This window comes from Stenella coeruleoalba (genome assembly GCF_951394435.1).
Source record: "Stenella coeruleoalba genome assembly, chromosome: 19".
NCBI classification, from domain to species: domain Eukaryota; kingdom Metazoa; phylum Chordata; class Mammalia; order Artiodactyla; family Delphinidae; genus Stenella; species Stenella coeruleoalba.
In genome coordinates, this window is record NC_137165.1 from 39,570,815 (window position 1) to 39,597,681 (window position 26,867).

Consider the following 26,867-nt stretch of genomic DNA (forward strand, 5'->3'; position numbering starts at 1 on the left):
GAGACAAAAGACCTGTATGCAGAAAACTATAAGACACTGATGAAAGAAATTAAAGATGATACAAACAGATGGAGAGATATACCATGTTCTTGGATTGGAAGAATCAACATTGTGAAATTGACTATACTACCCAAACCAATTTACAGATTCAATGCAATCCCCATCAAACTACCAATGGCATTTTTCACAGAACTAGAACAAAAAATTTCACAATTTGTATGGAAACACAAAAGACCCCGAATAGCCAAAGCAATCTTGAGAAAGAAAAATGGCACTGGAAGAATCAGTCTCCCGGACTTCAGGCTATACTACAAAGCCACAGTAATCAAGACAGTATGGTACTGGCACAAAAACAGAAATATAGATCAATGGAACAGGATAGAAAGCCCAGAGATAAACCCACGCACATATAGTCACCTTATTATTGATAAAGGAGGCAAGAATATACAATGGAGAAAAGACGGCCTTTTAAATAAATGTTGCTGGGAAAACTGGACAGCTACATGTAAAAGAATGAAATTAGAGCACTCCTTAACACCATACACAAAAATAAACTCAAAATGGATTAAAGACCTAAATGTAAGAGCAGACACTATAAAACTCTTAGAGGAAAACATAGGCAGAACACTCTATGACATAAATCACAGCAAGATCCTTTTTGACCAACCTCCTAGAGAAATGGAAATAAAAACAAAAGTAAACAAATGGGACTTAGTGAAACTTAAAAACTTCTGCACAGCAAAGGAAACCATAAACAAGACAAAAGGCAACTCTCAGAATGGGAGAATATATTTGCAAATGAAGCAACTGACAAAGGATTAATCTCCAAAATTTACAAGAAGCTCATGCAGCTCAATATCAAAAAAACAAACAACCCAATCCAAAAATGGGCAGAAGACCTAAATAGACTTTTCTCCAAAGAAGATATACAGATTGCCAACAAACACATGCAAGGATTCTCAACATCACTGATCATTAGAGAAATGCAAATCAAAGCTACAATGAAGTATCACCTCACACCAGTCAGAATGGCCATCATCAAAAAGTCTACAAACAATAAATGCTGGAGAAGGTGTGGAGAAAAGGGAACCCTCTTGCACTGCTGGTGGGAATGTAAATTGATACAGCCACTATGGAGAACAGTATGGAGGTTCCTTAAAATCTAAGAATAGAACTACCATACAACTCAGCAGTCCCACTACTGGGCATATACCCTGAGAAAACCATAATTCAAAAAGAGTCATGTACCACAATGTTCATTGCATCTCTATTTACAATAGCTAGGACGTGGAAGCAACCTAAGTGTCCATCAACAGATGAGTGGATAAAGAAGATGTGGCACACATATACAATGGAATATTACGCAGCCATAAAAAGAAACGAAATTGAATCATCTGTAGTGAGACGGATGGACCTAGAGTCTGTCATACAGAGTGAAGTAAGTCAGAAAGAGAAAAACAAATACTGTACGCTCACACATATATATGGAATCTAAAAAAAAATGGTTCTGAAGAACCTAGGGGAAAGACAGGAATAAAGCCGCAGACATAGAGAATGGACTTGAGGACATGGGGAGGGGGAAGGATAAGCTGGGACGAAGTGAAAGAGTGGCATGGACATATATACACTACCAAATGTAAAACTGATAGCTAGTGGGAAGCAGCCACATAGCACAGGGAGATCAGCTCAGTGCTTTATGACCACCTAGAGGGGTGGGATAGGGAGGGAGGGAGGGAGACACGAGAGGGAGGAGATATGGGGATATATATATGTATAGCTGATTTACTTTGTTATAAAGCAGAAACTAACACACCATTGTAAAGAAATCATACTCCAATAAAGATGTTAAAAAAAATAAGGATATTACAAAGAAAAGAAAATTAAAAGTCTCTCTCTTGAATAGAAATGGAAAAAAAATTAAATGAAATATTAGCATATCCTATACAATAATATATAAAAGTAATAATACAGGGACTTCCCTGGTGGTCCAGTGGTTAAGAATCCACCTTCCAATGCAGGGGATGCGGGTTCGATTCCTGGTCAGGGAACTAAGATCCCACATGCCGCGGCAACTAAGTCCATGCACTCTAGAGCCTGCGTGCCACAACTAGAGAACCCACGTGCCGCAACTAAGACCAATGCAGACAAATAAATAAATAATAAATTGGTTAAAAAAAAATAATTCATAACTACCAAATTGGGTTTATTCCAGGAGAGCAAGATTTATTTAACATTAGAAAATCAAGTAGTTATTCATCTCTTTACCAAAATAAAGTACAAAACCCATATGATTATCTCAACAGATTCAGAAGAACTTGAAAAAATTTGACACTAATTCATGCTTTTTTAAAAAGAAAACTCTTAGCAAAGTAAGAAGAGAAGAAAATTTATTTAATCTGGTAAATGCCAAACTATCGAAAGCCCTCCTCTGAGACAGAAAACAAGACAAGAAGGTCTCTATCACCACTACTTAACATTGTACTAGAAAGTCTAGTCAATGTAATAGAGCAAGAACATTATATAACAAGTACAAGGATTAGAAAGGAAGAAATGGGCTTCCCTGGTAGTTAAGAATCTGCCTGCCAATGCAGGGGACACGGGTTTGAGCCCTAATCTGGGAAGATCCCACATGCCACGGAACAACTAAGTCCGTGTGCCACCAACTACTGAGCCTGTGCTCTAGAGCCTGCGCTCTGCAACAAGAGAAGCCACCGCAATGAGAAGCCAGTGCACCGCAGCAAAGAGTAGTCCCCGCTCGCCGCAACTAGAGAAAAGCCCTCACACAAGTCAGAATGGCCATCATCAAAAAGTCTACAAATAGTAAATGCTGGAGAGGGTGTGGAAAGAAGGGAATCCCGTCTAAACTGTTGGTGGGAATGTAAACTGGTGCAGCCACTATGGAAAGCAGTATGGAGGTTCCTTAAGAAAACTAAAAATAGAGTTACCATATGATCTGGCAATCTCACTCCTGGGCATATATCCAGAGAAGACGAAAACTCTAATTTGAACAGATACACTGGGACTTCCCTGGTGGTCCAGTGGGTAAGACTCCACTCTCCCAGTGCAGGGGGCCCAGGTTCCATCCCTGGTTGGGAAACTAGATCCTGCCTGCATGCCGCAACTAAGAGTCCACATGCCGCAACTAAAAGATCCTACATGCCACAACTAAAGATCCTGCAGGCCACAGTTAAGACCCAGTGCAACCTAAATAAACAAATTAAAAAAAAAAAGATACACCAATGTTCATGGCAGCACTGTTTACAACAGCTAAGACATGGAAGCAACCTAAATGTCCATCAACAGATGAATGGATAAAAAGATGTGGTATATGTGCATATACAGTGGAATATTACCCAGCTATAAAAAAGAATAAAATATCGCCATTTGTAGCAAAAAGGATGGAACTAGAGATTATCATACTAAGTGAAGTAAGTCAGACAGAGAAACAAATATTGTATGATATTTATATGTGGAATCTGAAAAAAATAATACAAATCATCTTATTTATATAACAGAAACAGACTCACAGACATAGAAAACAAACTTATGGTTACCAAAGTGGAAAGGGGAGGGGGAGGGATAAATTAGAAGTATAGGATTAATAGATACACACCACTATAGATAAAATAAACAACAAGGACTTACTGTATAGCACATGGAACTATATTCAATATCTTATAATAACTATAATGGAAAAGAATCTGAAGCTGAACACCTGAAACTAACACAATATTGTAAATCAACTATAGTTAAATTTAAAAAAATTTTTTTTTCTTTTTTTTTGCGGTACGCGGGCCTCTCACTGCTGTGGCCTCTCCCGTTGCGGAGCACAGGCTCCGGACACGCAGGCTCAGCGGCCATGGCTCAGGCGCCCAGCCGCTCCGCGGCATGTGGGATCTTCCCGGACCGGGGCACGAACCCGCGTCCCCTGCATCGGCAGGCGGACTCTCAGCCACTGCGCCACCAGGGAAGCCCCCTTTTTTTAAATTTTTGCTAGAAATTCCTGGGATCAAGGACAAAAATGACAGAAGACATTGCCAATATATGTTTCATAACTGACTAAACCCTTGTCTACCATGTTTTAATAGATGACTTTTACCTCAGAGCAACTTAGAAGACAGCAAAATGGATTAAATTACTTACATTTCCACCTGATTACAACTGTCAGATATGAGGCTTATTAAAGCCAACAGAATATCATAAAATCAAATTGGAGGAAATATGATTCAGGAATAAATAGGTTACTTACCTATAGCTTTAAATCGCATGCCTGCTAAATCCTTACTTGATATGTGCTGAAAATAACTAGCCAGCAAAGCCATTCTTTTAACAGAAATAGTCTTCAAAAGCTAATGCAAATCTGTTTTGGATTTATTACATTTGAATACATACCTGGCCCCCTCTCTGCCCTTCTGTCCCAATGGGCCACCCTGCCTGAGTTACAGCAATAACATCTCTCAGGTGCCAGTTTATGCTTTTTTTTGCGGTACGCGGGCCTCTCACCGTTGTGGCCTCTCCCGTTGCGGAGCAAATGTTCCGGACGCACAGGCTCAGCGGTCATGGCTCACGGGTCCAGCCGCTCCGCGGCATGTGGGATCTTCCCGGACCAGGGCACGAACTCGTGTCCCCTGAATCGGCAGGTGGACTTTCAACCACTGCGCCACCAGGGAAGCCCTAAAAAAATTTTTTTAAGTAAGAAAAAAAAAGATCTATGTCCTCTTGTGGAAATGACCCTATTATCATTATAAAATGGCCCTCTTTATCCTTTGTGATAATCTTTGCTCTGAAATCTATTTTGTCTGATGTTAAAATAGCCCTTTTGATTAGTGTTAACATGATATATCTTATATTAATATAGCCACTCCAGCATTCTTTTGATTAGTGTTAGCATGGTATAGCTTTTTACTTTTAACCTACTTGTGTTTATTTTTAGGTGGGCTTCCTAAAGACAGCATGTAGTGGGGTCTTTCTTTTTTATCTGCCTTTTAATTAGATTGTCTAGACCAGGTATATTGACTGAAATTATTGATATGGTTGAGTTTAAATGTACCATCTTGGGTGCACAACTGTATAAATTTACTAAAACTCAGGTAGATCACCAGGTTCTGCCTGAGTTACCCCTACTTGTGCTGTGGCCTGGAAACTCACTCCAGGTTGTAGGCTGGGACAACTGTAGAGCTTATAGCTTTGCTTCTCTTCTCTCAGGGATCGTTGTCCTGTGCTACCTGATTTCTAATGTCTGAACATCATTGTTTCATATATTTTGTCTGACTTTTTAGTTGTTTCAGATGGGAGAGTAAATCCATTGCCTCTTACTCCATCTTGGACTAAAGCAGAAGTTCAGAACTCTCTCTCTCTTTCTCTCTTTCTCTCGCTCTTTCTTTTCTCTCTTTTCTTTCTCTCTTTCTTTCTTTTCTCTCTTTCTTTCTTTCTTTCTCTCTCTCTCTCTCTCTTTCTTTCTTTCGTTCGTTGTGCCAGGTCTTAGTTGCAGCAGGCAGGCTCCTTAGTTGTAGCATGCAAACTCTTAGTTGCAGCGTGCATGTGGGATGTAGCTCCCTGACCAGGGATCGAACCCAGGCCCCTTGCATTGGGAGCACAGAGTCTTAACCACTGAACCACCAGGGAAGTCCCAATTTACTTATTTCTTTGTTTGTTTGGGTTTTCTTTGGCTGCATTGGGTCTTCGTTGCTGCGTGCGGGCTTTTCTCCAGTTACGGCCAGCGGGGGCTACTCTTCGTTGCAGTAGTGGGCTTCTCATTGCGGTGGCCTCTCTCGTTGCAGAGCACTGTCTCTGGGCACATGGGCTCAATAGTTGTGGTTCATGGGCTCTAGAGCGCAGGATCCATAGTTGTGGCCCACAGGCTTAGTTGCCCCATGGCATGTGGGATCTTCCCAGACCAGAGATCAAATCCACATTGGCAGGCGGATTCTTAACCACTGCACCACCAGGGAAGTCCCTAGGTAGTGGTTTTAAAATATGCCCACAAACTCTTTGATATCCCTCCCTTCAAGAGACGGAACTTAATTCTCCTCCCCTTGAAAGCATGGGCTGGACTTAGTGACTCCTATCTAATGAATAGAACATGGCAGAAGTAACAGTGTGAGACTTTCAAGAGAAAATCAGAAAAGGGACTACGGCTTTCTCTTGCTATCTCTTAGATCACTCATTCTGGGAAAGTCAGCTGCCATGTTATGAGGATGCTCAAGCAGCTCTCTGATGCCACTTGGCGAGGAATGCAGGCTTCCTGCCAACCATCAGCACTAACTTAACAGGCATGTGAGTGAGTCCCCTTGGAAGCAGATCCTCCAGCCCAAGCAATCCTTTTAAATGACTGCATCCTCACTGGCATCTTGACTGCAACCTCATGAGAGACCCTGAGCCCAGCTAAGTCACTTCCGGATTCCTGACCCAAAGAAGTATGTATTATGTGAGATAGTAATTGCTTATCACTTTAAGCCACTAAATTTGGGGAATAATGTGTTCCATAGCAAGAGATAACTAAAACAGGGGGTGAAGGAGAGAGGAATCAAAGACATACTGAGTTTGGGGGCTTGAGCAACTGGATAGATGACAGTACTATTTTACTAAGTAGGGACGCCTGGGAGAGGAAAGGGATTAGAAATCACAACGTTGATTTTAAAATGCCTTTTAGACATCAAGTGGAGATAGCAGGTAGGTGTGGATTATAAGTCTCCAGGCTGGAGAAATAACTGAGGGTCCCTGGAGTGGAGCCAGTGGTTAAAGCCATGGACACCCGGGAAGAAAAGGTGAGGGGTCCTGGGACCAAGCCCCGGCAGTCTCCAAACTTTAGAGGTAGACAGGGGAGAAGGAATCAGACTAAGAAGGAGTGGCCAGCAAGACGGGAGGAAATCCAGAAGACAGTGGCAACTCAAAGCCAAGAGCAGAGAGAATTTCAAGAAGGAAAAAAGAGATCAGCTAAGGGATGAGCAGCAGAGCAAGAAGTTCAGAAAAGCAGCTCCTCCTGGTGACAGCTGCTTCAAGGAAGCGAGGCTTGAATAATAGTAAGCACAACAGTTAACATTTCTTGAGTGCCTACCAGATGCCTGGCACTTTAACAGATTTTCTTCCTGAATCATCACAGTAGCTCCATCATTACTTCCATTTCACAGATAAGGGAACTGAGGGGCAGAGAGATTAAATAACTCGCTCAAGATCATACAGTTTGTGGAGTAGCAGAGGCCGAGTTGAAACTCAAGCATGTGGGACACCAAAGGCCAGAATCTTGACCACAAGAAATGGGCAAAATGTAAGGGGTCTGCTACTTTTTTTTTTTTTTTTTTTTTGCATCTCACCATGAATGGGTCTCTTAAGTTTTTTGTGCCAGGCCCTGGGGAAGCAAATGTGGGCCCAACAGGTGGATGTTCCCCAGAAAGTGAGCAAAGAAACAGTGAAGGGACAGAGGTGGGAAAGGCAGGACCAGGCGGGAGATCTGTGCCTTTTGACTTTAAAGGAGCAGCATGCAAATTATATTCAAAGCAATATGCAAGTGATATGTAAATTGCATTGCAAATGAGCATCTGTTCTTTTTGAGTCAACAGCTCAGGCACTTTTGAGGGAGCCCTCCCCAGCTTTCTCCCAGGGTTGCCCAGGGTCAAGATCCCTTGCAGGATCTATTAACTAAACTGAAGAAGTAGCACACGCCTTCCCCAAGGCAAACTGGGCTCTGGGCTGAAAGAAGAGGGCTGCCTACCATGTCCAGGTAAGTCATTTATTCACGCATTCACCTAGCAAATACTTGCAAAGCACCGACTCTGCATAAAGTCCAGAGGCAGATGCAGTAGACAAGTAGAAGACTCATTATTTCCAACTTCTGGGAACACATTCTGGTGGGCGGAATAAATAGATACAGTAAAGACTCTGCTATCATCTAGAGTCTAGACCAAGGTTTCTCACCCTCAGCACAATTGATGTATTGTACTGGGCAATTTTTTTTAAGTGATTTTTATTTATATTAAAAAAAATTTTTTTAAAAGGTTGGCTGTGCCGCAAGGCATGGGGGAATCTCAGTTCCCTGACCAGGGATCGAACCCATCCCCCCTGCAGTGGAAGCGCCGAGTCCTAACTCCTGGACCACCAGGGAAGTCCCTGGGCAGTTCTTTATCGAGGGGGACTGTCCTGTGCATTATAGGATGTTTAGCAGAATCCCCGGTCTCTCTCTATCCTTTAGATGCCAGTAGCATCCTCTCCCCAGTTGTGACAACCAAAAATGTCCGCAGACGTTGCCAAATGTTCCCTGGGATTGGGGGGACCAAAATCACCCTAGCTGAGAACCACTGCTATGAGGTCTTTGAATGAGTCAACATATTCAGTAAGCTCAGGGTTCATCTTCAAGGACCCACGTTGTTCCATATTTTTGTATTTTAACCATGGTGAGGGCAGAAATCTCTCATCTAATTCCTTTCCAGCAAGCATAACCTTCCCTTGATGCCCCAGGTCCCCACTCTGAGCATGAGTCCAGCCCCTGGAGATTCTTGAGGAGTAATCAAGGTCACCCCCAAACTAAATGGCCCCAGCCTTGAACCCTTCGGGCTGGCATGTCTGCTTTTAAGCATCATTCTACCTCTCCTTCCCTTGTCATCAAGTTGTCACCTGTGGGACTGTCACTTACACTCCTAACTCTGCCGCCCCCCATTCCCTTTGATTGGCAGCTTCCAGGAGTTAAGAAACTAGATTTTGCAGATCAGTGTTTTTCTAACTGTGCTCTGCCAGGCGCTGGGAGCCCTGCAGGGTCTCTCAGAAGCCCCTAGGGGATGGTGGGAGGGATTGGAAAGGTTTCCAAGGAGCACAGCAGACAGATACCCTGGCCCTCCACCCCGGCTTCCACCACAGCAACTGGACTTTTCTCAGTTTTATTTCTTTCTGCTTCTGCATGATATCCTTTGGACCAAAAGTCCCAGGGGTAAAAAGCGTTTGCAAACTGCTGACCTAGATGGGGGGTATTGTGAGAGCAGAGGGCTGCCTAACATGTAAAATGTCTATGCTTTGGTGTGCAACTTGGTGGTGTCCATCGTGGTTGTTTGGAGGTCCTTTAAGCTTCTTTTCCAGCTTCTTATTAGTGGGTGGATGGTGGGGATGCCGATAGGAGGGCATCACTTTACATAGCGGCCAAGCCCTCTAGGTATGTGGGCAGGAGAATGGACCAGAGAGGCAGACCAGGCCTCCAGGCTTCCATATCAGGTCAGGATGCCTCTTCCTGGGTCGAGGAGGCAGCACAAACCCCAGGAAATGAGGGCTCTAATCCCCTACCTGCCCCCAGGGAGCAAAACAGAGAGTAATCACACAGAAGTGGAGGCAGAAAGAACTGAGGCGAGACACCAGGAAGAACTTTCCAGTGCAGCCCTGGGAGAGGAGCGGCCGTGCAGCAGCCAGCTCTGGGGCAGTGGGGTGTCCCAGTTGCAGGCTGGGGGATAATCGCATGCACACACACGCGCGCGCGCGCGCGCGCGCGCACACACACGCACACACACACACTCCTTCCTGGCCCCTGCCCCCAACCAGCGCTGAGTCCTGCACAGATAAAACTCCAGGCCCTGAAACTTGGCAAGGGGTATGGGAGCAGGGTCTGGGGCCATGCCCCATCCTCCCGTCTCTAAGAAGCCCTTTCTATCAGAGCCTCGCCAGACTGCGGCAGAATGTGTGGGGATCTTGTTCCCGAGGGGCTTAGGGGATGGAGCAGCCTCTCCCTCCCCTCCCCCCTACCTCCTGACCTCCAGGCCCCACTGAACCCTCAGGACACAGGCACAATCAGGCATTTCATGCCTCGCAAGGGTCAGAATGAAAGGCCTGTGTCTGTCTGCTCTCCCCTCCCCCTCTTCCATCTTCAGATTTTTCCATCTGCCCTAGGGCCAGAGCCTCGTCTTTCTCCCTCCTCTCCCCCTCCTGCCCACTAAGTTCTTTACAAATATCTGGGAACAGAAGGGATTGCTGTCAATATTCTGCACTGCTTGCCGCTAACTCAGATCTCCAACATGCCAGAGAGGGAAGGAAGATGCTGATTCTTCCCTGTCACTCACAGAAACCAGCCATCTCAATGGCACCCCAAGGTCACACAGCACTGGCTGTTCTCCTGCCCACCTCCTGCCTCCCACTCTGTCCTCCTCTTATCTGGGGGAAACCAGATAAGAGGATGAGCTCCTCGCCACTTCCCCATGGAGCCAAAGGGCTTCTCCCCACTGGAAAATCCCCAGGCACTGATGTTGACTGAGACCTGGAGGAGTCGCTGAACCTAAAAAGCAAGTTCACATCAGAGGTCAATGGCTGTGCCCCAAGAAGGGGGGCTCTCTGTGCAGGCTGGGGCTGCGGAACTCTGATGTGTTCTCCCCACCCCCACCCTGATACTGACGTCTAGACCAGCAGCCAGGAACTGGCGTCACCATTCTCCTGTCCCCCAGACATTCGTCCCACCGCCACCACCCGTGAGCAACCATTCCGAGGCCTGACATTCTGTCAGCTTCACACCAGCTCCCAGGGCCCCAGCCAGGAGCGCTTCCTGGATAAAATATTAAACATGCAAATCTGAGACAGTGCCTTAACGAGCGACAGACTGCACGACCACAGCCTGGCAAAGGAGACGCACGCCGTCCGGGGGTGGGGGGGTGAGAAGTATATATAGATATAGACTTTGGATCTATCTGTGCAACGTGTGTATAAGGCAGAGAACAGCAGGGATGGAAAACTACAGCAGCGGCCTCCAGCTCGGGTGGCCTGAGGTCGGTAGGAGGCTGGTGGGGAGGGAGGGTCAGGAGGGAGGATCCCCAAAGCCCAGCCCAGAGTGGAGGATGACAAAAGCCCTTTGTGCTTGGATTCTGTGCAGAGGGGGCCAGAGACTCAGGGCAGGGGAATGAGCATTTGGTTTTGGAGAAGGAAGTTGGTTAGAGGCAAGGTCTCAGGGAGGAAGTAAGGAAAGGTGAGAGACAGAGGAGGCAGAGGCCTGGGGGGTCACAGGGAGAACACCTCAACTCCCATGTGGCATTGGGCCGTCTTTCCTATGACACCCACGCTGGCCCGGGGTGTCGTGGAGCTCATATGGCATTGGGTCAGTGTGGTTCCACCTTGATCCAGATTGACATGAACTTGACAATGGTGCTGCTCAAACTTTAACGTGCACGTGCATCAAAGTTCTTGTTAACGATGCAGGTTCTGATTCAGAAGGTCTGGGTGGGGCCTGAGATTTTGCATTTCCAGCACGTCTCAGTGATGCCAGTGCTATTTGTCCACTGACCCCAAATGAGCAGCCATGATCTACGAGGAATTAGAACCTGGAGCTCACTTTGGCTCAGATGGGACAAAGAACCCACGGGATTCCTGAGGGGCCCAGGGTGTTGATGAAGATGGTGTCCAGCGGATCAAGGAATTAGAACCATATGACACCTGCCTGGGCCCAAGCTGACATGGAACTCCCAGCCCAGAATGTCAGGGAGCCCACAGCAGCCCACACTGAGGCGCCCACAGGGCCTGGAGTTGACATGGAGCCACTCCATGTCAACTAACTAATACAGGGCCTGCATTGCTCAGAGTATCATGGCGTCCACGAGGAATTCGACTGAAGTGGAGCCTGCTTTGGCCCAGAGTGAGATGGAATCCACAGTAGCCACGGGGGTCTGCACTGACTTGGAACCCTAAAGGACTAAGGTGACGCCACCTTGGTACCCAGGGCGACACGGAGCTCACAAGGGCTTGGGCTGATGTGGCCCTGGAAACAAAGCCCCTGAGCTAAAGAGGGCTGCAGTGGGGGCCCCAGACAGAGCAGGGGGCTCTCCACAGCCTCTCCAGGATGCAGAAGGCAGGAAGGGAGGGGCCGAAGAAGGCAACAGAGGGGAGGGGCAGGAGTCAAGGAGTGTGCCAGCTCTGGGGCTGCCGTGAGCCTGCTTGCCGTGGGCTGGGTGGTACTTGGCTGGGCCCCGGGTTGGAAGGCGTTGGAGAGAAGGTGCTGCTGCCACAGCAACAGCTCAGCTGGAAGAGGAAGTGGGAAGCCGGAGGCAGGGCAGGCACGGGGCCCTGACACGGGGGCACGTCTTTGCTAGAAAGGCCTGGTTTAGGGACGGGCCCACTGCCCTCTCCAGGACCCTGGCATTCAGACTCCCTGCTCCCATTATACACGAGGACGTGGGGGTTATGGGCTTAGGGCTTAGGGATCCCAGATCAAGGAGTCGCTAGCACTAGGGGAGCAGACAAAAGAACATCTCCCTGGTTGGGGGGAACTCAGGTCCCAGAGGAGTAAGGATTCTCACTCCCTGGGATAAGAGACCCTTCCCATGCAGCCAGACGCCAGGGAAGGGAGCCCTGACACCTTTGTGTCCTTCCCCAGGGGAAAAAATGCAGGTCCCCAAAGACGCCCCAACCGTATCTGGAGACAGATGGCCTCCATCTTTTTCTTAACCAAATCTAACCCTCGCTCTCCGACCTGATCACACATCCCTCAGCACTCTTCCCCACCCAGGTGAAGGGCTGCTTGGGGTCCACCTGCAGCTTCTCTTTATGCCCAGGTGGAGATAGAGGAGGACGGGATGGATGGAGGGGTGTTGCTATGGGATCTTGCTACAGCTGACCTGGTGGTATCAGGCAGGAGGAACGCCAGCCCTTTTAACAAGGTTTTAGAGACATTTTTCTTAACCAAAGCCCCAGACAGCTGGCTACTCCAGGCAACATCTGGCCCCCATCCCACCAGCCCCAGGCCAAGAGACCAAGAACACCTCCGCCCCTCTGCCTGCCTCCCCACCCCCATTCCTGGTCCCCGGGTGTTAAGGTTCTCCACATCTCCCACTCCCTTCTTTGGCTCCCTCCCTCAAGGGCAGGTGTTCTGAAGAGGCTAGGGGGCTCCCAGGTCCAAGGGTATCTTTCCCTGCCCTCTCCCCCTCCTCCACCCCGCCCCCTTTCCCCGCTCAGCCTGTCACTGCTGGAGAATCAATCCCTAGCTCCACCCCCGCCTGCACGCTGACCTCGTTTCTGCCTCGATGCAGAAGGGACACGTCCTTACACGCTCCTAGACACAGAGTGGTGCATGGCCCAGAGACGCATGCTCCACGCACTCAGGATAGCCTGAGGCAGGAACTTCGGCGCTCATTCCCAAATACGCTCAGACTCACGCGCGCACACACACGCAGGTCCATAGATACCTCCCCAACTCCGGAACCTGTCAGGGACCCAGTCACAAGCACACACACAGGACCAACGGACACATGTGGACAGACATATGGGCCCTCATAAGCCATAGACAATTCCCCACAGGGGCACCCCACTGTCTCCAGCTCCTGCTGCCAGGTCCTCTAGGCCAAAACAACATCAAAGGCGGCTCATGGCTGCCTCAGGCATGGGATCGGGGTCACCCCCAACCCAGGAATGTATCCTCAGTCTCCCCTCCTCTCTCCAGGGTGTCCACCTTTCATAACTGTAGGTGAATTATTTCCCTGTGACAGGACCCTATACCTCCATGAGAGGGACCAAAGGTGGGGGACACTCCACGTCTGTTTTCATGGCAACAAACAAGGTCCTGTGACCTCCGTCTGTGGCTATGACAAGAAGTGGGTAAGGCAACCCCACTGTGGGGCCGCTAGAATCTTTTTTTTTTTTTTTTTTTCGGTATGCGGGCCTCTCACTGCTGCGGCCTCTCCCGTTGTGGAGCACAGGCTCCGGACGCGCAGGCTCAGTGGCCATGGCTCACGGGCCCAGCCGCTCCGCGGCACGTGGGATCCTCCGGACCGGGGCACGAACCCGCGTCCCCCGCATCGGCAGGCGGACCCCCCAACCACTGAGCCACCAGGGAAGACCCCCGCTAGAGTCTTAATCCCTCTCAGCTGTTCCTCTGTTAAAACAAATGCTGAATTGCACAGGTAGGGAAATGAAAGGCTTTGTAAATTGTCAAGCTCCATGCCATAAATGTAAGAGATCACTGTTTATTCGGCCTGCTGATGTCTGTGCGGTGGACAGAGGGAAGATTCGGGCCACTGTCCGCCCTGCTTTTTCTGGGAGATCGCCCTGCCCACATCCCTCGTATTTCAAAGACTCTGGCCCTTGACTCCTAGAAAGCCTCTCTGACCCAAGTCTTGCTGTCATCTTGGGCAGCCTCGGGGTCCCGGCAAAACCCAAAAAGTAGGCAGCCTCCGCTGGCCAACCTCCCCTCCTCCCAGGCCTCTGCCTCCCTGCTTCCGCCGCAGCTGCTCTGTGCTCTCCTGACACCTTCACCCTCTCACACTTCTCAGTTTTCTACTGAGATCTTGCCCCGACCCCACCTTCAACTTCGGTCCCCATCCAACCCCTGGATCCATCACGTCATACCCTCACTCTCGTGGTCCCGGACTTCCTCTGCTTGCAGTGGGAAGAACTCCCGCCCTGGGCCCACCCATGTGCCTGCTGCACTCCTGGACCCCAGCCCTAGAGGCTAAGCTCAGCTGGAAAAAGCCCCGCACCCCAGAAGTTTGGCACCTCCACCGATTCCCAGTTTGCAACTGTCTCTGTATTGTTGGCAGATTCCTTCTGTCAGCTTGACATTCTCCGATCTCCTCAAGCTTCCAGCCAACTCTTCCCTGTCCCGCCCTGTACCCCTCAACCTAGTCCTGTTTCTCAGAGAAAATGGAAGCTCTCTAGAAAGTACTCCCTCCTCTCCCACAATTGCCAACGTGCCTTGAGTGTGTGTTTATGTTTGGGAACGCACATTTCCCGCCCTGTCCACCTAGCTCTGGGTCCCAGCCCCTCCCCCCCCACAGAGGCCTAACTCCCTCACTCATCATTTTTCCAGCATCTTCAACCCCTCCCTCTCCCCCAGCTCCACTGCAATCAGGCTTGATCCTAAGTCCCCTTCTAGATCATTCCCCAACTCTTTCCTTTCCTTCACATCCAACTTCCTCAAAAGAGATGCTTGCACTTGCTGAATCTACTTCTTTACCGCCCGGTTCATGCATCCACCCCCCGGCCCACCCCCCCACCGCTGCCCTTGCAGGGCCATTAGAGTCACCAGTCACCTCCTAGTTGCCAAGGCTGGTGGAGGTTCTTCATCCCCTATTTTATCTGATCCTTTTGCAACATTCAACACGGTTCCCCACTTTCTCTTTCTTTTTTTTTTTTTTTTTTGCGGTACGCGGGCCTCTCACTGCTGCGGCCTCTCCCGTTGCGAAGCACAGGCTCCGGACGCTCAGGCTCAGTGGCCATGGCTCACGGGCCCAGCCGCTCTGCGGCATGTGGGATCTTCCTGGACCGGGGCACGAACCCGTGTCCCCTGCATCGGCAGGCGGACTCTCAACCACTGCGCCACCAGGGAAGCCCCCCACTTTCTCTTTCTTGATACACTCTCCTCCCTTGGTTCTCGTGTTAGTTAGGATAAGTGATATTGTATTCATTAGGCCAACTTTTTATTTCATTGTGTTTTCATTTTATGTTGTACTAGTTATGTTAATAACTTTTATTAGGCTAATTAGTTACATTAGTTGGGTTAGGCTAAATTGTATTAGCTTAGTTAAGTTGTATTAGTTAGGCTAAACTCCGGTAACAGAGAGATCCAAAGAAGACAGCTGCTCAAAGAATGTAAAGTTTCTTACATTCCAGGTCCGTGAGGAACTCCCCTGCAGTCATTCGGAGACCCAGGTTCCCTCTGTGGTGTTGCTGCAGTGCCCCCTAGGGCTTATCGGTGACTCAAGACCAAAGATAGGGGACTGCCCTGTGGGGCTCCAGCCTCGGGAAGGGGGAAAGGGAGTGTACAGAGGGTTTACCTGGGGTCTTAAAGCCCAGGCGGAGAAGGGCTCACACCACTTCCCCTTGGCCTCCCACTGGTGGGGATGCAATCACACGCCCACACCTGGCAGCGGGGAGCTAGCTGGGAAGCGAGTCCACCAGGGCAGCCACTGGAGCGCAGACATTGATGGACGACTGGCAGGGGTCGCCAGAGTTTCCATGGCATCTCTCCTACCTCCTGGCCCTTCCTCTCATCTTACTTAATGTCCCTCAGGGTTCTATTCTTGGATCTCTTCCCACTGGACACACATTCCCTGATCATTCTTGTCCAGTCATATGCTGATGACTCCAAACATTTCTATCCCCAGCCCAAATCTCCCTCTTGAACAGCAGACCCACCAGGATACCAGGGCCAAAAGCTGGATTCAACCTAGACTCCTCCCTGCCCTCACCTCACACTCCATCCCTCACCAAGCCCTGGCAATTCTGCTTTATAAAGGCCCCTCCTCTCCTTCTCCCTGCAGATTCCCTCATTTTTGCTCACAGCCTCCAAACTCATCTCCCTGCCTCCACCCACCCCACAATACTTCACACCATCCTCCAGTGACACATGGGGCTTCAAGGTCCAATCCTGAGCCCTCGTCTCTTCCCACTTTTAAGTCTTTCCCTGAGCCCCACATCCAGCCTCCCAACCTCCATCCCCAAGGATGCCCAGGTGACTCACACGAGTACATCTCCGGCCCTCCCCGCTTCTCTGATCATCAGACATATCCCCTTGGACGCCTCAAGGGCACTTGGACTCTACATGCCCAAATCTGAGCTCAGGATGTTCCCCCTGCTCCCACCCAGCACAGTGTTTCCTGTCTCATTGCCTATCCAGGTCTAAAGCCAGAGTCCCAAGACTTGCTCTTGTCACCTCCCTCTCCCTTATCCCCCGGAACTAACCCTCGCTACATCCAGTCAATTGTACCTGCGTCCACTTCACTCCACATCTACATCCCCCCACCCCACCGCATCCATCCTCCCAGCCAGGCCACCATCACCTCTTGCCTGGACTCTGACTCCTCACCAATCTCCCTACATCTGCCTTTGTCCCCATTGTCCACACGGATGCCACAGAGATCCTTTCCAAATGCCACAAATCTTATTGTCACAGCCTTACTTAAAACCCATCTCTGTCTTCCAGTGTTGTCAGGACGGGCCCTGATCCTTCCCTTGGCCTACGAGACCATACAGGACCTGGCCCCACCCTGCCTCTGTGCAATCTCTCCTCTGACTGGGCTCCGGCCACACTCGGTTCTTTGACGTGCCTCCTTCTCTCCAGCCCCGGAACCATTATCCACACGGTTCCATCTGCCGGGAACACTCTTCCTCCCCTCTCCTTGTTGTTAACTGATAGCCATCATTCCAAGCTCATCTCAAGGATCATTTCCCCAGAGAAGCCTCTTCTGCTCTCCCTGACCAGGGTGAACCCTTCTGGCCCAGCCCCCGGCCCCTTACACTCGTCTCCTTCACAACACTTGTCTCAGCTGCGTGAGATTATTATTATTGATGATGACCAGTCCCACACACACTGGGAGAGGGCCAGGACCCTGCCTGATCTGCTCACCATTGTCCTCATCTCCTGTCACGTGCGCCCTGTGCTCCATGCAATATGATCTGTTCAGGAGGCCCACTCACTCAAGCCACAGATTCCTCCCTACCCTTCAAGGCTCCGCTCACGTATCTCCTCCTCTGGGAAGTCCTCCCTGACTTGCTCCACTGTCCCCTCAGTCGCAAGGATCTCCGTCTCCACGCTGGTCATGCTGTCCTGTGACTGCTTGCTCATTTGTCTCTTTCCCGTACTAAGCTGTGAGCTCTGGGGAGAGAAATATGTGGGTTTTGTCATTTCTTATCTCTAGCCCTTAGCCCATTGTCCAGAACAGTTAATGCCTGAGTAAATGTTAGCTCTCTTCACTGCCCCTCCCAACTCCTTTAAAACGATGCCTCACAGCTTGATACTTAAAGCTAAAAACTGGAAATGACCCAAACATCCATCAACAGAATACATTAACTGTAGAATATTCATACAGTGAAACACTACTACACGGCAATGAAAAGAATAACACACAACAGCATGATGAAGCCAACACGCATAAGGTTGAACAAAAGAAGCCAGAACCAGAAAGTACCTTCCATGTCTATGAAGGTGAAAGACAGGCAAAATAAACCTGTGGTGACAGAGGCAGCGTGGCGGGTATCTCAGGGGGTGGCGGGGGATTGCCTGGGAGTGGGCCTGGCGAAGTGTCCCAGAGGGCTGCAAACATTGCTCACCTAGACCTGGGTGGTGCTCACACAGCTACGTCCATGAGTAAATGTTAATCAAGCTGGATTTTTTGTGCGCTTTAAAGCAGATAATTTTCCCTTTTTTTTTTTTAAGTTCTATAATTGTGCAACAAATCATGGAGAACAGACCTCTTGTGTCTCAGAGCTACTTCCTGCTACCGAGTCCCCTGATTTTAGGTGATGATAACTGAAGCCCAGAGAGGGTAAACCACTCAGGTGGAGTTGCCCAGCACGTCTGTGGAAAGCCCACATCCTAAGGAGGGGACTGCCCATGCAACTAAAGGCTCTTCAGGGGCAGGCTCTGTGTCTTGGTGTTTCTGGCACAGAGCTCTGTGGTCTCCAGATATTGGAGGGGGCTACCCCCAGTCTGTAACTCGTTGCTACTGGGGTGGTGAAACGTGGCAGCAGTGTGGCCATTAAGAGCACTAACTCTAAGGGCACAATTCTGTAACTGTGTGGACTTAACCTTTCTGTACCTCAGTTTCCTCATCTGCAAAATGGAGATTATAATAGTACCTACCTCATCACGTTCTAAGGATTAGATGAGTGACTAAACATAAAGCCCTTAGAACAGTGCCTGGCCCCAAGCCATGTAAGTGTTTGCTATGATAACCTCTGTTGGGGAAAACCCAGGCAGACAGCCCAGAGTTAAACTTTGCTCTGCCACTGGCTGTGCCACCTCAGGCAAGTTGATTAACCTCTCTGAGCCTCCATTTCCTCATCTATTAAACAGAGCTAATAATACTTTTCTTTTGTTATAAAAGCAAAATAATGCATGCAAAGCCCCCGGCTAAGTTCCTTGTGTGCAGGGACCACGTCTTACTCATCCCTCTTCCCAAGCCCCAGCACTGGAAGGTACTCAATGGTCTGTAAGAATTATGCCTTTCCCACCCACCCTCGTCCAGCGTCCATCCTCCTTCTGGTGCTAGCAGACAGCTGCATCTAGCGGACAACTCTGTAACTGCATGCTGGCCAAGTTCCACTCTCCAAGCTGGGTGCAGTCCTTTAAATAAACCTTTTAAAATAGGCACTCTGCATTGGACAAGTATTTGTTAGGTGCCTGCTGTGTACAGGACATGGATCCAGGACCTAAATAAAATGAAGCAAGAGATACAAGATGACTGCAGAGGGGTGCAAGAAAAAAATCACAAACAATTATAACCGTATCATCAATACCCTACTTTTTTATCTTAAAGAAAATACATAGGGGGACTTGACACACTGAACAGTGTCTTCTTGGGAAGTTGTTTTTTTTTTTTTTTTTAACATCTTTATTGGAGTATAATTGCAGGAAGTTTTTACAATTGCAGGAATGATTTCCAAGTGGCCGTTTCATGTCAATGACTCTCAGTTAAGAACAAAGCAATGAAATGAAAGCTTAGGTCAGAAAGGTGATTCCCTTAGGATAGCCAGACTAGCTTCCCAGGTTCTTCATGGAGAGGAGGACTGGGGGTGTCCCAAAGCCCATATTCTTCCACCACACTTTACTACCCCTCCCCCAGACATAAGAGTGAAGAGGGTCTAGCGGTAGCACAGATCACATACAACTGGGGGGAATCAAAGAAGACTTCGTGGAGGAGACTGCATCTCACATGGGGAATGAAGGTAGAGAAAGAGTGGGTGGCTGGGGCAGGAAGGGCGTTCCGGTGTGATGGACCATACAGTGTACAAAGTGAAGTAACAGGGAAAGCCTGGACAGGAGAGTTAGGGCCAAGTCATAGAGGGCCCCAAAGGACAGGCCAAGGAGGCTGCATTTAATAGAATCAGGGGACCCACTGAGTAAGAAGGTAACCTAATCCGAGGAAGTCAGAGAAAAATCTGAGATCCAGAAACTAGTTAGGTGGCTACTGCAAGAGTCCAGACCACACCTGTGGGAGTTGCACCATGACGGAGACAGTAAGAGATACTGGCGAGGCTAGAAGCAGGGGGAGGTTCAGAAATTGGTAGCAGTGGGTCAAATGGGAGAACCCAAGGGAGAATTCAAGGTGCCGAGTCTTGGGGATATGATAAGGAAAAAGGCAGAGCTATAACCAGAACGTGGACTTGACCAGGAAGGGACTGATGTGAGCAGGGGGTGGAGACAATGAGCTGGGTCTTCAACAGGGAGAGTGTGAGTTGCCAGCGTCCACAGGAGACCTGGTACCAAAGCTCAGGAGAGGGGCTGGGCTGGAGGGAGAGGAGGCAGGTACCTATGCCTGTGATTTGGGAGTCACTTACCTCTGCCTGTGCCAGCTGAAGACTTGGAAGAAGACAAAAGAAATCACGTGGGGAGACATGGGGGCAGAGGGTAGATGTCACCTGGACATCATCAGTCTGCCTCTTTTTAAAGCTTCCTAGGGACAGAGGAAGCTGAGGAGGGACAGAAGACAGAGGGAACTTTGGAGAGAGAAAACCAGGAGACCTTGGTGCACGTCCAGCAGCGTCACAGGTCATAGAGTGATTCAGGGGTCAGGGAGGCCGGGAGGCAACCACTGGATTTGTGGTTGAGGGTTGTCCTGGGTGACCCTGGAAAGAGCAGAAGTCAAGCCACAAAGATTTAAAAGGCAAGAGGCAGAGGGTGTGGGGCAGCTGAGGATCCCAGGAGGAGGGAGGTGATGGTGAGCAGAGGTGGATTAGGGGGAGGCAGGAAAGGTGCCTTGGGAACAAAACTTAAGGAAGGCTCTCCCTCTCAGGGTCGTGCAGGTGGCCCTGATGAGGAGGGGCAGACACCTGGTCCCAGAGCTGTTGAGAGATAGAGACCCTCTGAGACTAAAGGAACTGAGATAACCCAGGAAGGGAACTTAGAGACCCAGACAGAAGCTAAGGCCCTTCGACCTCCACATCTAGGCAAAAACACAGTGGCCAGTGGTAGAGCCTCGGAGGACATGAAGGCTGGGGGAGGGGAGGGATGGAAAGAGGATGCACCGATAATCTGGGAGCAGGGGTAGGGGACTCCGAGAGAAACACAGAGAGAGAGTGGAGGAAACCAGGGAGGGAGGGAGAGCTTCCTCCGGACCCTCCTGGGGAGATCCTCCCCACCCCGCCTCAGTGAGTGTTAGGAGGAGGGAGAGTCCCAGGATCCTTGTGTCAGCCTGAGGAAAGCAAGGGGTCCAACTCTGCCTTTCCCCAGGCTGCTCCAACTCAGGGAGGCTTGTGGTCCCAACCCAAGAAGGTCTGTACCCCACACCGACCCAGCACACCACAGTACATGCTTCCTTCCTCCAGGAAGCCTGAGCAAGTTTTTCCATCCTGGGACTTAGTTTCTGTAGTGAGCTAAATGGTGGTACCCAAAAAGATAAGTCCCCGCCCTAACTCCACTGCCCTCAGAACTGTGAATGTGACCTTATTTGGAGAAAGGGTCTTTGCAGATGTAATTTAATTAAGGTTTTCATGATGAGATCATCCTGGATTATCCAGGTGGGCCCTAAATCCAATGACAAATGTCCTTATAAGAGACAGAAGAGGGGGAGGCCACGTGAAGCTGGAAGCGCAGGTTGGAGTAAGGCAGCCACAACCCAAGAAACACCTGGAGCCACCAGAAGCTGGAGGAGGCGAGGAGGGATTCTCCCCTAGAGCCTCTGGGGGGAGCACAGCCCCGCAGTCACCTTGATTTCGGACTTCTAGCCTTTAGAATTGTGGGAGAACAAACTTCTATTGTTTCAAGCCACCAAGGTTTTGGCAATTTGTCGTGGCAGCCCTAGGAGACCAACATAGTACCGTATTCCGTAAAATAACTAGAAAGATTCTAGGGATGCTTCCAGCCCTAAGATTCTCCAAATTAAACCGTTCAGCAAGGAGAGGAGTTCCAGGTCTGGCCAAAAGGTGTTTTTTAACTCACTGCCCAGCCCCCTTCCAGGTTGAGGATTAATACTTTGACTTGAAAGAGGAGGAAAGCCAAAGGAAAGGCATCCCCTCCCACTCCTCAGAGAAGAAGGAAGAGTCCCAAAAGGGTATTTCATGACCCACCACTCCTCTCCTTCGCCCAGAGCTCATGCCACCCCGCCCAGGCTGGTCGAATGGGCCCAAACTGACCTGACTAAAAGCAAGGAGCTCTTTGAAAGCAGGAGTCTGCCTGTCTGAATTTCTCCTTGCAAACCTCGCCCCCTCTTCACAGCGCCTCTCTCCCCACCCCTCACATTTGCGTTCTTCCTTGGCCTTCCCCATTCTTGGGGGGCAAGATAAGATGGATACCCCTGAAGCCCAGGAATGGAAGGCACTCCCCCACCCTCCTCCCTCCTCCCCACAACACAGCTGGAGGGGGAGGGGAGGTCAGCAGGGTTCATAAAGGCCAGATGTTGAGGAGAAAGAGAGCAGTGCCCGACCCACACCCACCCACCCCACCCCCACCCCCAGCAAAAGAAAAATTAAAAGAGACAGCTTTTAAAACAAACAAAACTTTTGTGGTCCAAAACAGTTTTTCTCGAGAATCTGCTCTATGCAAACATTAACAACTTTTTACAAAGCATTTTCACAGAAAAGGAGACAAGTCCTTCCCCAGTATCATATGTGGGAATTGTTCCTCCCTTGTCCCGTCTTGGGGGAAAAGGGGGTGATATTCACTAGTGTGGGCAGAAGGGTCACTGGGTCCCTCAGTTGTTGGGAAGATCGGCAACCCCCAGGTTCCCCTCACACCTAAACTTGGAATTTCCCTAAGAGCTAAACTCCCCAGACCTCACCTGGGTGGAGGAGAAAGCAATTCCACTCCCCTCTGACTCACTCCCCTCCCCCAGGAAAACAGAACTTCTGACCTCAAAACTAATCCCCTGGCCCTGCCCCTTTCGGATCCATCAGGTCCCTGACAACTCCCGAAATGCCTGAAGTTGGGTGGGGGGAGGATGCTAAAGGTTCCTCAGCCCAGTTCCCTTCAAAACCCACTGGACCTTGTGGTTAGGCCAAGAGTCCTTTCATTTACCCCCTCCACAAAGAGCAGCTTGTCTTCTTTCTAGCCTTGAAGGGGTCTCAGTTTGGGTGTTCAAAGAATGGACCCTGGCCTGCCCTCTGCCTCCACACCCTCCATCCTTAAACCGGTGGCGAGGACCTGGAAAGGCAACTTGTTTGGTCTGATTTTATTGATTTCTTCCACCTTCCATTACTTTCCCTGGGATGGTCTCTGGCCCCTTCCCCAGACAAAGTCTGCACTTTTGAAGGGGAGGAGGTCCCTCAGCCCTGCGCCTCCAAATATAAGGAGTAAACTGGCAGAGGGGGCTGACTTATGGGGCGGATGAAAGAAAAGACCTTATAACCTGAAAGCAAACGGGGAATACTGGAGAGGCAAACCCCAAAACTGGACAAAGGGGAAAGGTTGGTGGCTGAGAATGAATATCTCGGTAACTAGGGGTCACTTGACTTGGGGGTCCCTAGGAAAAGAACCGGAAGGGGGTGATCTCCCCCTTGCCTAAGCTGCTCCCTCCCCCATGGAGGATGCAGTGGTGCCCGGAGACTAGGGAAGGCCCGAGGGGAGTGAAGGGTTAAAGGCCTGGATGGTGCGGGTGGGGGATGCCCCCGGGAGCTGCCAATCATCTCCCCACCCCCACCAGGGCCCCCCCCACCCCAATCCCCAGGCTCGCCCACAGAAACAACCGGTTTGTCCATCACCAAGGTCTCTCTCCCTCTTTTTTTTTCCTTGTCTTTGAGCTGTAGCCTCCTCGGCTCCCCCTGGGGTGAAGGCCCTGCCCCCAGAGATCCGAGATGGAAGAGGCGAGGGATTGGAATCTATGTCTTTAAGCCTTTTTCGATTAAGCCTTCTCCTGACTCCAGCCCTTGGTTCGTCTCCAAAGGATGAGGGGGAGGGGGTGTCACCCCAACCAGTTAGGTGCTTGAAGATCACTGTCATTTGAGGTCCCTCTGACCACAGCCCATAAAACCTGAAGAGGACAGGCAAAGGTGAGAAATGAGGCTCTGTCCTCAAGCCCGCAGTTTGGCTGTGGCCCCCACTTTTCCCCTTTGGCAGAAGAGGTCTCACGCTCAGAGCTGCTCCAGGTTGATCCCCCAGAATTTGAGGCCGGGGGGCTCAGGGACAGCGGGACCCCCAATCTGCCACCTCCACAGCGGGTGGGCAGGCGGGGGCTTAGAGTCTCCCTGGAGACGAAGCGAGGATGCCGGCCCTAAGTCTCCGTCCTCCCCCACCACCAGGGCCGGGGGGCAGGGGAAGCAGTCGAGGAGGCTGAAGGTGCTCGTGGTGGGGAGCGTCGGTGCAGGACGGCGGGGCTGTGCGCTGCGTTGGGGGGGCGTCGGCCGCCGGCGTTTCTTGGCGGCTCCCCGGGAGGGCCCTTTGGCTGGGGGCCGCTCGGGCCCCCGGCGCAAACTCGGAGTGTCGAGGGCGAAGCCCTTCGCGTAACACCAAAGTTTCGAGCGGCGGATCAGACGATCGAAATGTTCCTGGCGGAGATCGCCGGGCGCCGCCGGAGCTTCGCTGGCCGTCGAGGGGCTGGCGGCCGTTGCCTCGGGGGCGGCCTTCGGGGGGTTTCCATCGACTGCGGCAGTCTGGCTCGGCGGGGGCGGCTCCGGCGCTGTCCCGGGCCCCGCGGGCTCAGAGGAGAGGCCCGCAGGTGGCGGCGGAGGCCGGGAACCCGGTTCCTGATGCGGGCTGGCGGCGGGGCCCGGCTGGGAGTCGAGACCGGGGGCTGGCCTAGGCGGAGCCGAGACGGAGCTGGTCGGAGATTCCCGAGGGCGCCGGGGCGCCGGGCAGCGGCCGGGAGGTACGCCGGAGCGAGCGCCGAAGTGCGGGAAACTGCCTCCGCCCTCTTCCTCCTCGCCGCGGCCCCGGCACACAGCGGCGTCGGCATCCTGGCTGGCCGGGGAGTTGGGATCGCTGTAACGCCAGGCCTGTCCCGCGAGGTGCTTCAGGCCATCCGGGGCCCAGCCGCCGGTGCACAGGGGGGCATGAGGGTCCAGCAGCACCGGAGCCCGCGGCGCCAGCTCCCCAGGCCCCAGGTCCAGAGAGGACGCCCGGGGTTTGGCAAGGGCGCAGAAGGCAAGGGCACGCAGGCACAGCGGAGAGAACTCCTGGGTCCCCCGACGCGTCTTCCGGGGTGTGGGGGAGCAGGGCGACCCTCGCGGGGACGCCGGCACTGCGAGGCGGGGAGCGGGGCACAGAGTCTCCATGGAACCACCCGGGGGGGTGCCCACTGCGGGGGCCCTGGTCCCAGCGGCGGGATGCCCTGGCTGCCCGAAGAGCCCACGGGCGAGGGGAACATCGCCCCCCCTCGACGGGGAGGTCTCTGCTCACGGGCGCCCCCGGCCCGCACCCCTGGGCCGTGGGGCTCCGGCTCCCTCTTCGATCTCGTCACGCGGCCCTCCTGGCGGCCGGACTCCTGGGTCCCTGCGAGTCCCGGCGCGGTCTGCCGCCCTTCCTGCCGCCGCGATCCCTGTGCAGCCCAGGCGCGAGCCCCTCTTGAGTTGCCCAGAGCGCAGAGGCTGGGGAAACAAAGCGGCCGGCGGCCGCGGGAGGCGGGAAGGACCCCGGGCCCGGCACCCGGTGCCCGGGCCCAGGCGGCAGGGAGGGCGCCTTCCGCCCGCTCGGCTTCTTTCTTCCCCGCTGGCTCCCGGAGACCGCGTTATAGAGAACTGCCCCCTCGCTGCCCCAATACCAGCGCCGGGGCCGCGAGCCCGCCGCTGATTGGGCGGCACTGCCAGTGACGTTAGCCCGGACCCCACCCCTCCAGCGGCACCGCCCCCGTCCCCATTCCGCACACAGACACACACACGTGGACCCGGCGCGGCGGCGGCTGGGAGGGAGGAAAGGAGGGTGCGTGCGCGGGTGGGATCGCGACTGGCGAAACGCGCCACTAAACGTGGCGCGGTGGCGTCCTGGTGTTCAGTCGCCGCAAAGCACTTCATTTTTTCCTTAGCAGTCATGGTTTTCGCATCCGGAAAATGGGAATGTTCATATCTACCCTCTTGGGACAACGTGAATCAACATAGGTGAATCTCAAAGGCGAAGATGAAAGAAAAGATGAAAAGAGGTTGTTTAGAAACTTTGCACAGCAGGGACTCCTGCAAGCAGAGAATGTTCCCAACCTCTCTGTTTCGGTCACCTAGAACAGTGCCTGGCACACAGTGGGCTCAAAAAATGTTGAATGAATAGTTAGGAATTCAGTGAGTGTGTGCAAGATGATAAAAGTAAGAAATAAATTCGGAGAGGAGGAGTATTATTACACCCACGAAAGATGATAAATAGACTTTCTCAGTACCTGTTTCCATTTCTGACTTAGCTTCTAAATGGCCCCTTGAACAAATTCGGAGGAGCTGGCTCTGCAGCCCCCCTCAAATCCCAAGACTCTGCCCTGTGAGGCATGAACTGCCAAAATGGGTTGAGGAGACCAAAGGAGGGGACACACACACCCTCACTCTTATCTCCCCCAGGCAGAGTAAAGCAAAGAAAAAGTGAATTCCAATAAAAATCCTGATAATGGAGGACCACGTCCCCGCAGCACGTTCCATCCTCTTACCCTTATTTAGTTTCTGTAGATCCTTCTATTATATGAAAATCTGTGAATGTTCTTTGTTGTCTGTTCTTCTTTGTTGTTGTTGTTGTCTGTTTCTCCCGTTTGGAAATGAGCTGATGAGAACTTTGTTTTAATCACTTCTGCATCCTCAGTGCCTACAACAGTGCCCAGACTTAATAAGTGCTCAATATATATTTGTAAGTGAATGAATGAATCCCTGAAATATTTCTCTCTTAATAAAAATCAGGTTATTGGAATATAGCGACTTCCCATCCCCAGAAATATACAGAGAGATTGATATGATGACATGGAGTAAGGATGTGTTCGTATGTGGGGGGGTGGTCACAGAGAGAAATATCTTACTCTGAGGCAGGGATAAGAGAGGGTTTCTGTAAGGGGACAAATAATGCAGCTTGCATCCTGGTCCTCCTG

General features: G+C 51.1%; 1 protein-coding gene across 1 annotated transcript; it reads right to left on the reverse strand.

Moving 5' to 3' along the window:
- Positions 1–23,559: 23,559 nt before the first annotated feature.
- EPOP (elongin BC and polycomb repressive complex 2 associated protein) lies at positions 23,560–25,107 on the reverse strand. The gene has a single exon (XM_079904689.1). The coding sequence runs from the start codon at positions 25,090–25,092 to the stop codon at positions 23,953–23,955; it is 1,140 nt and encodes a 379-aa protein (XP_079760815.1). The 5' UTR covers positions 25,093–25,107; the 3' UTR covers positions 23,560–23,952.
- Positions 25,108–26,867: the final 1,760 nt, after the last annotated feature.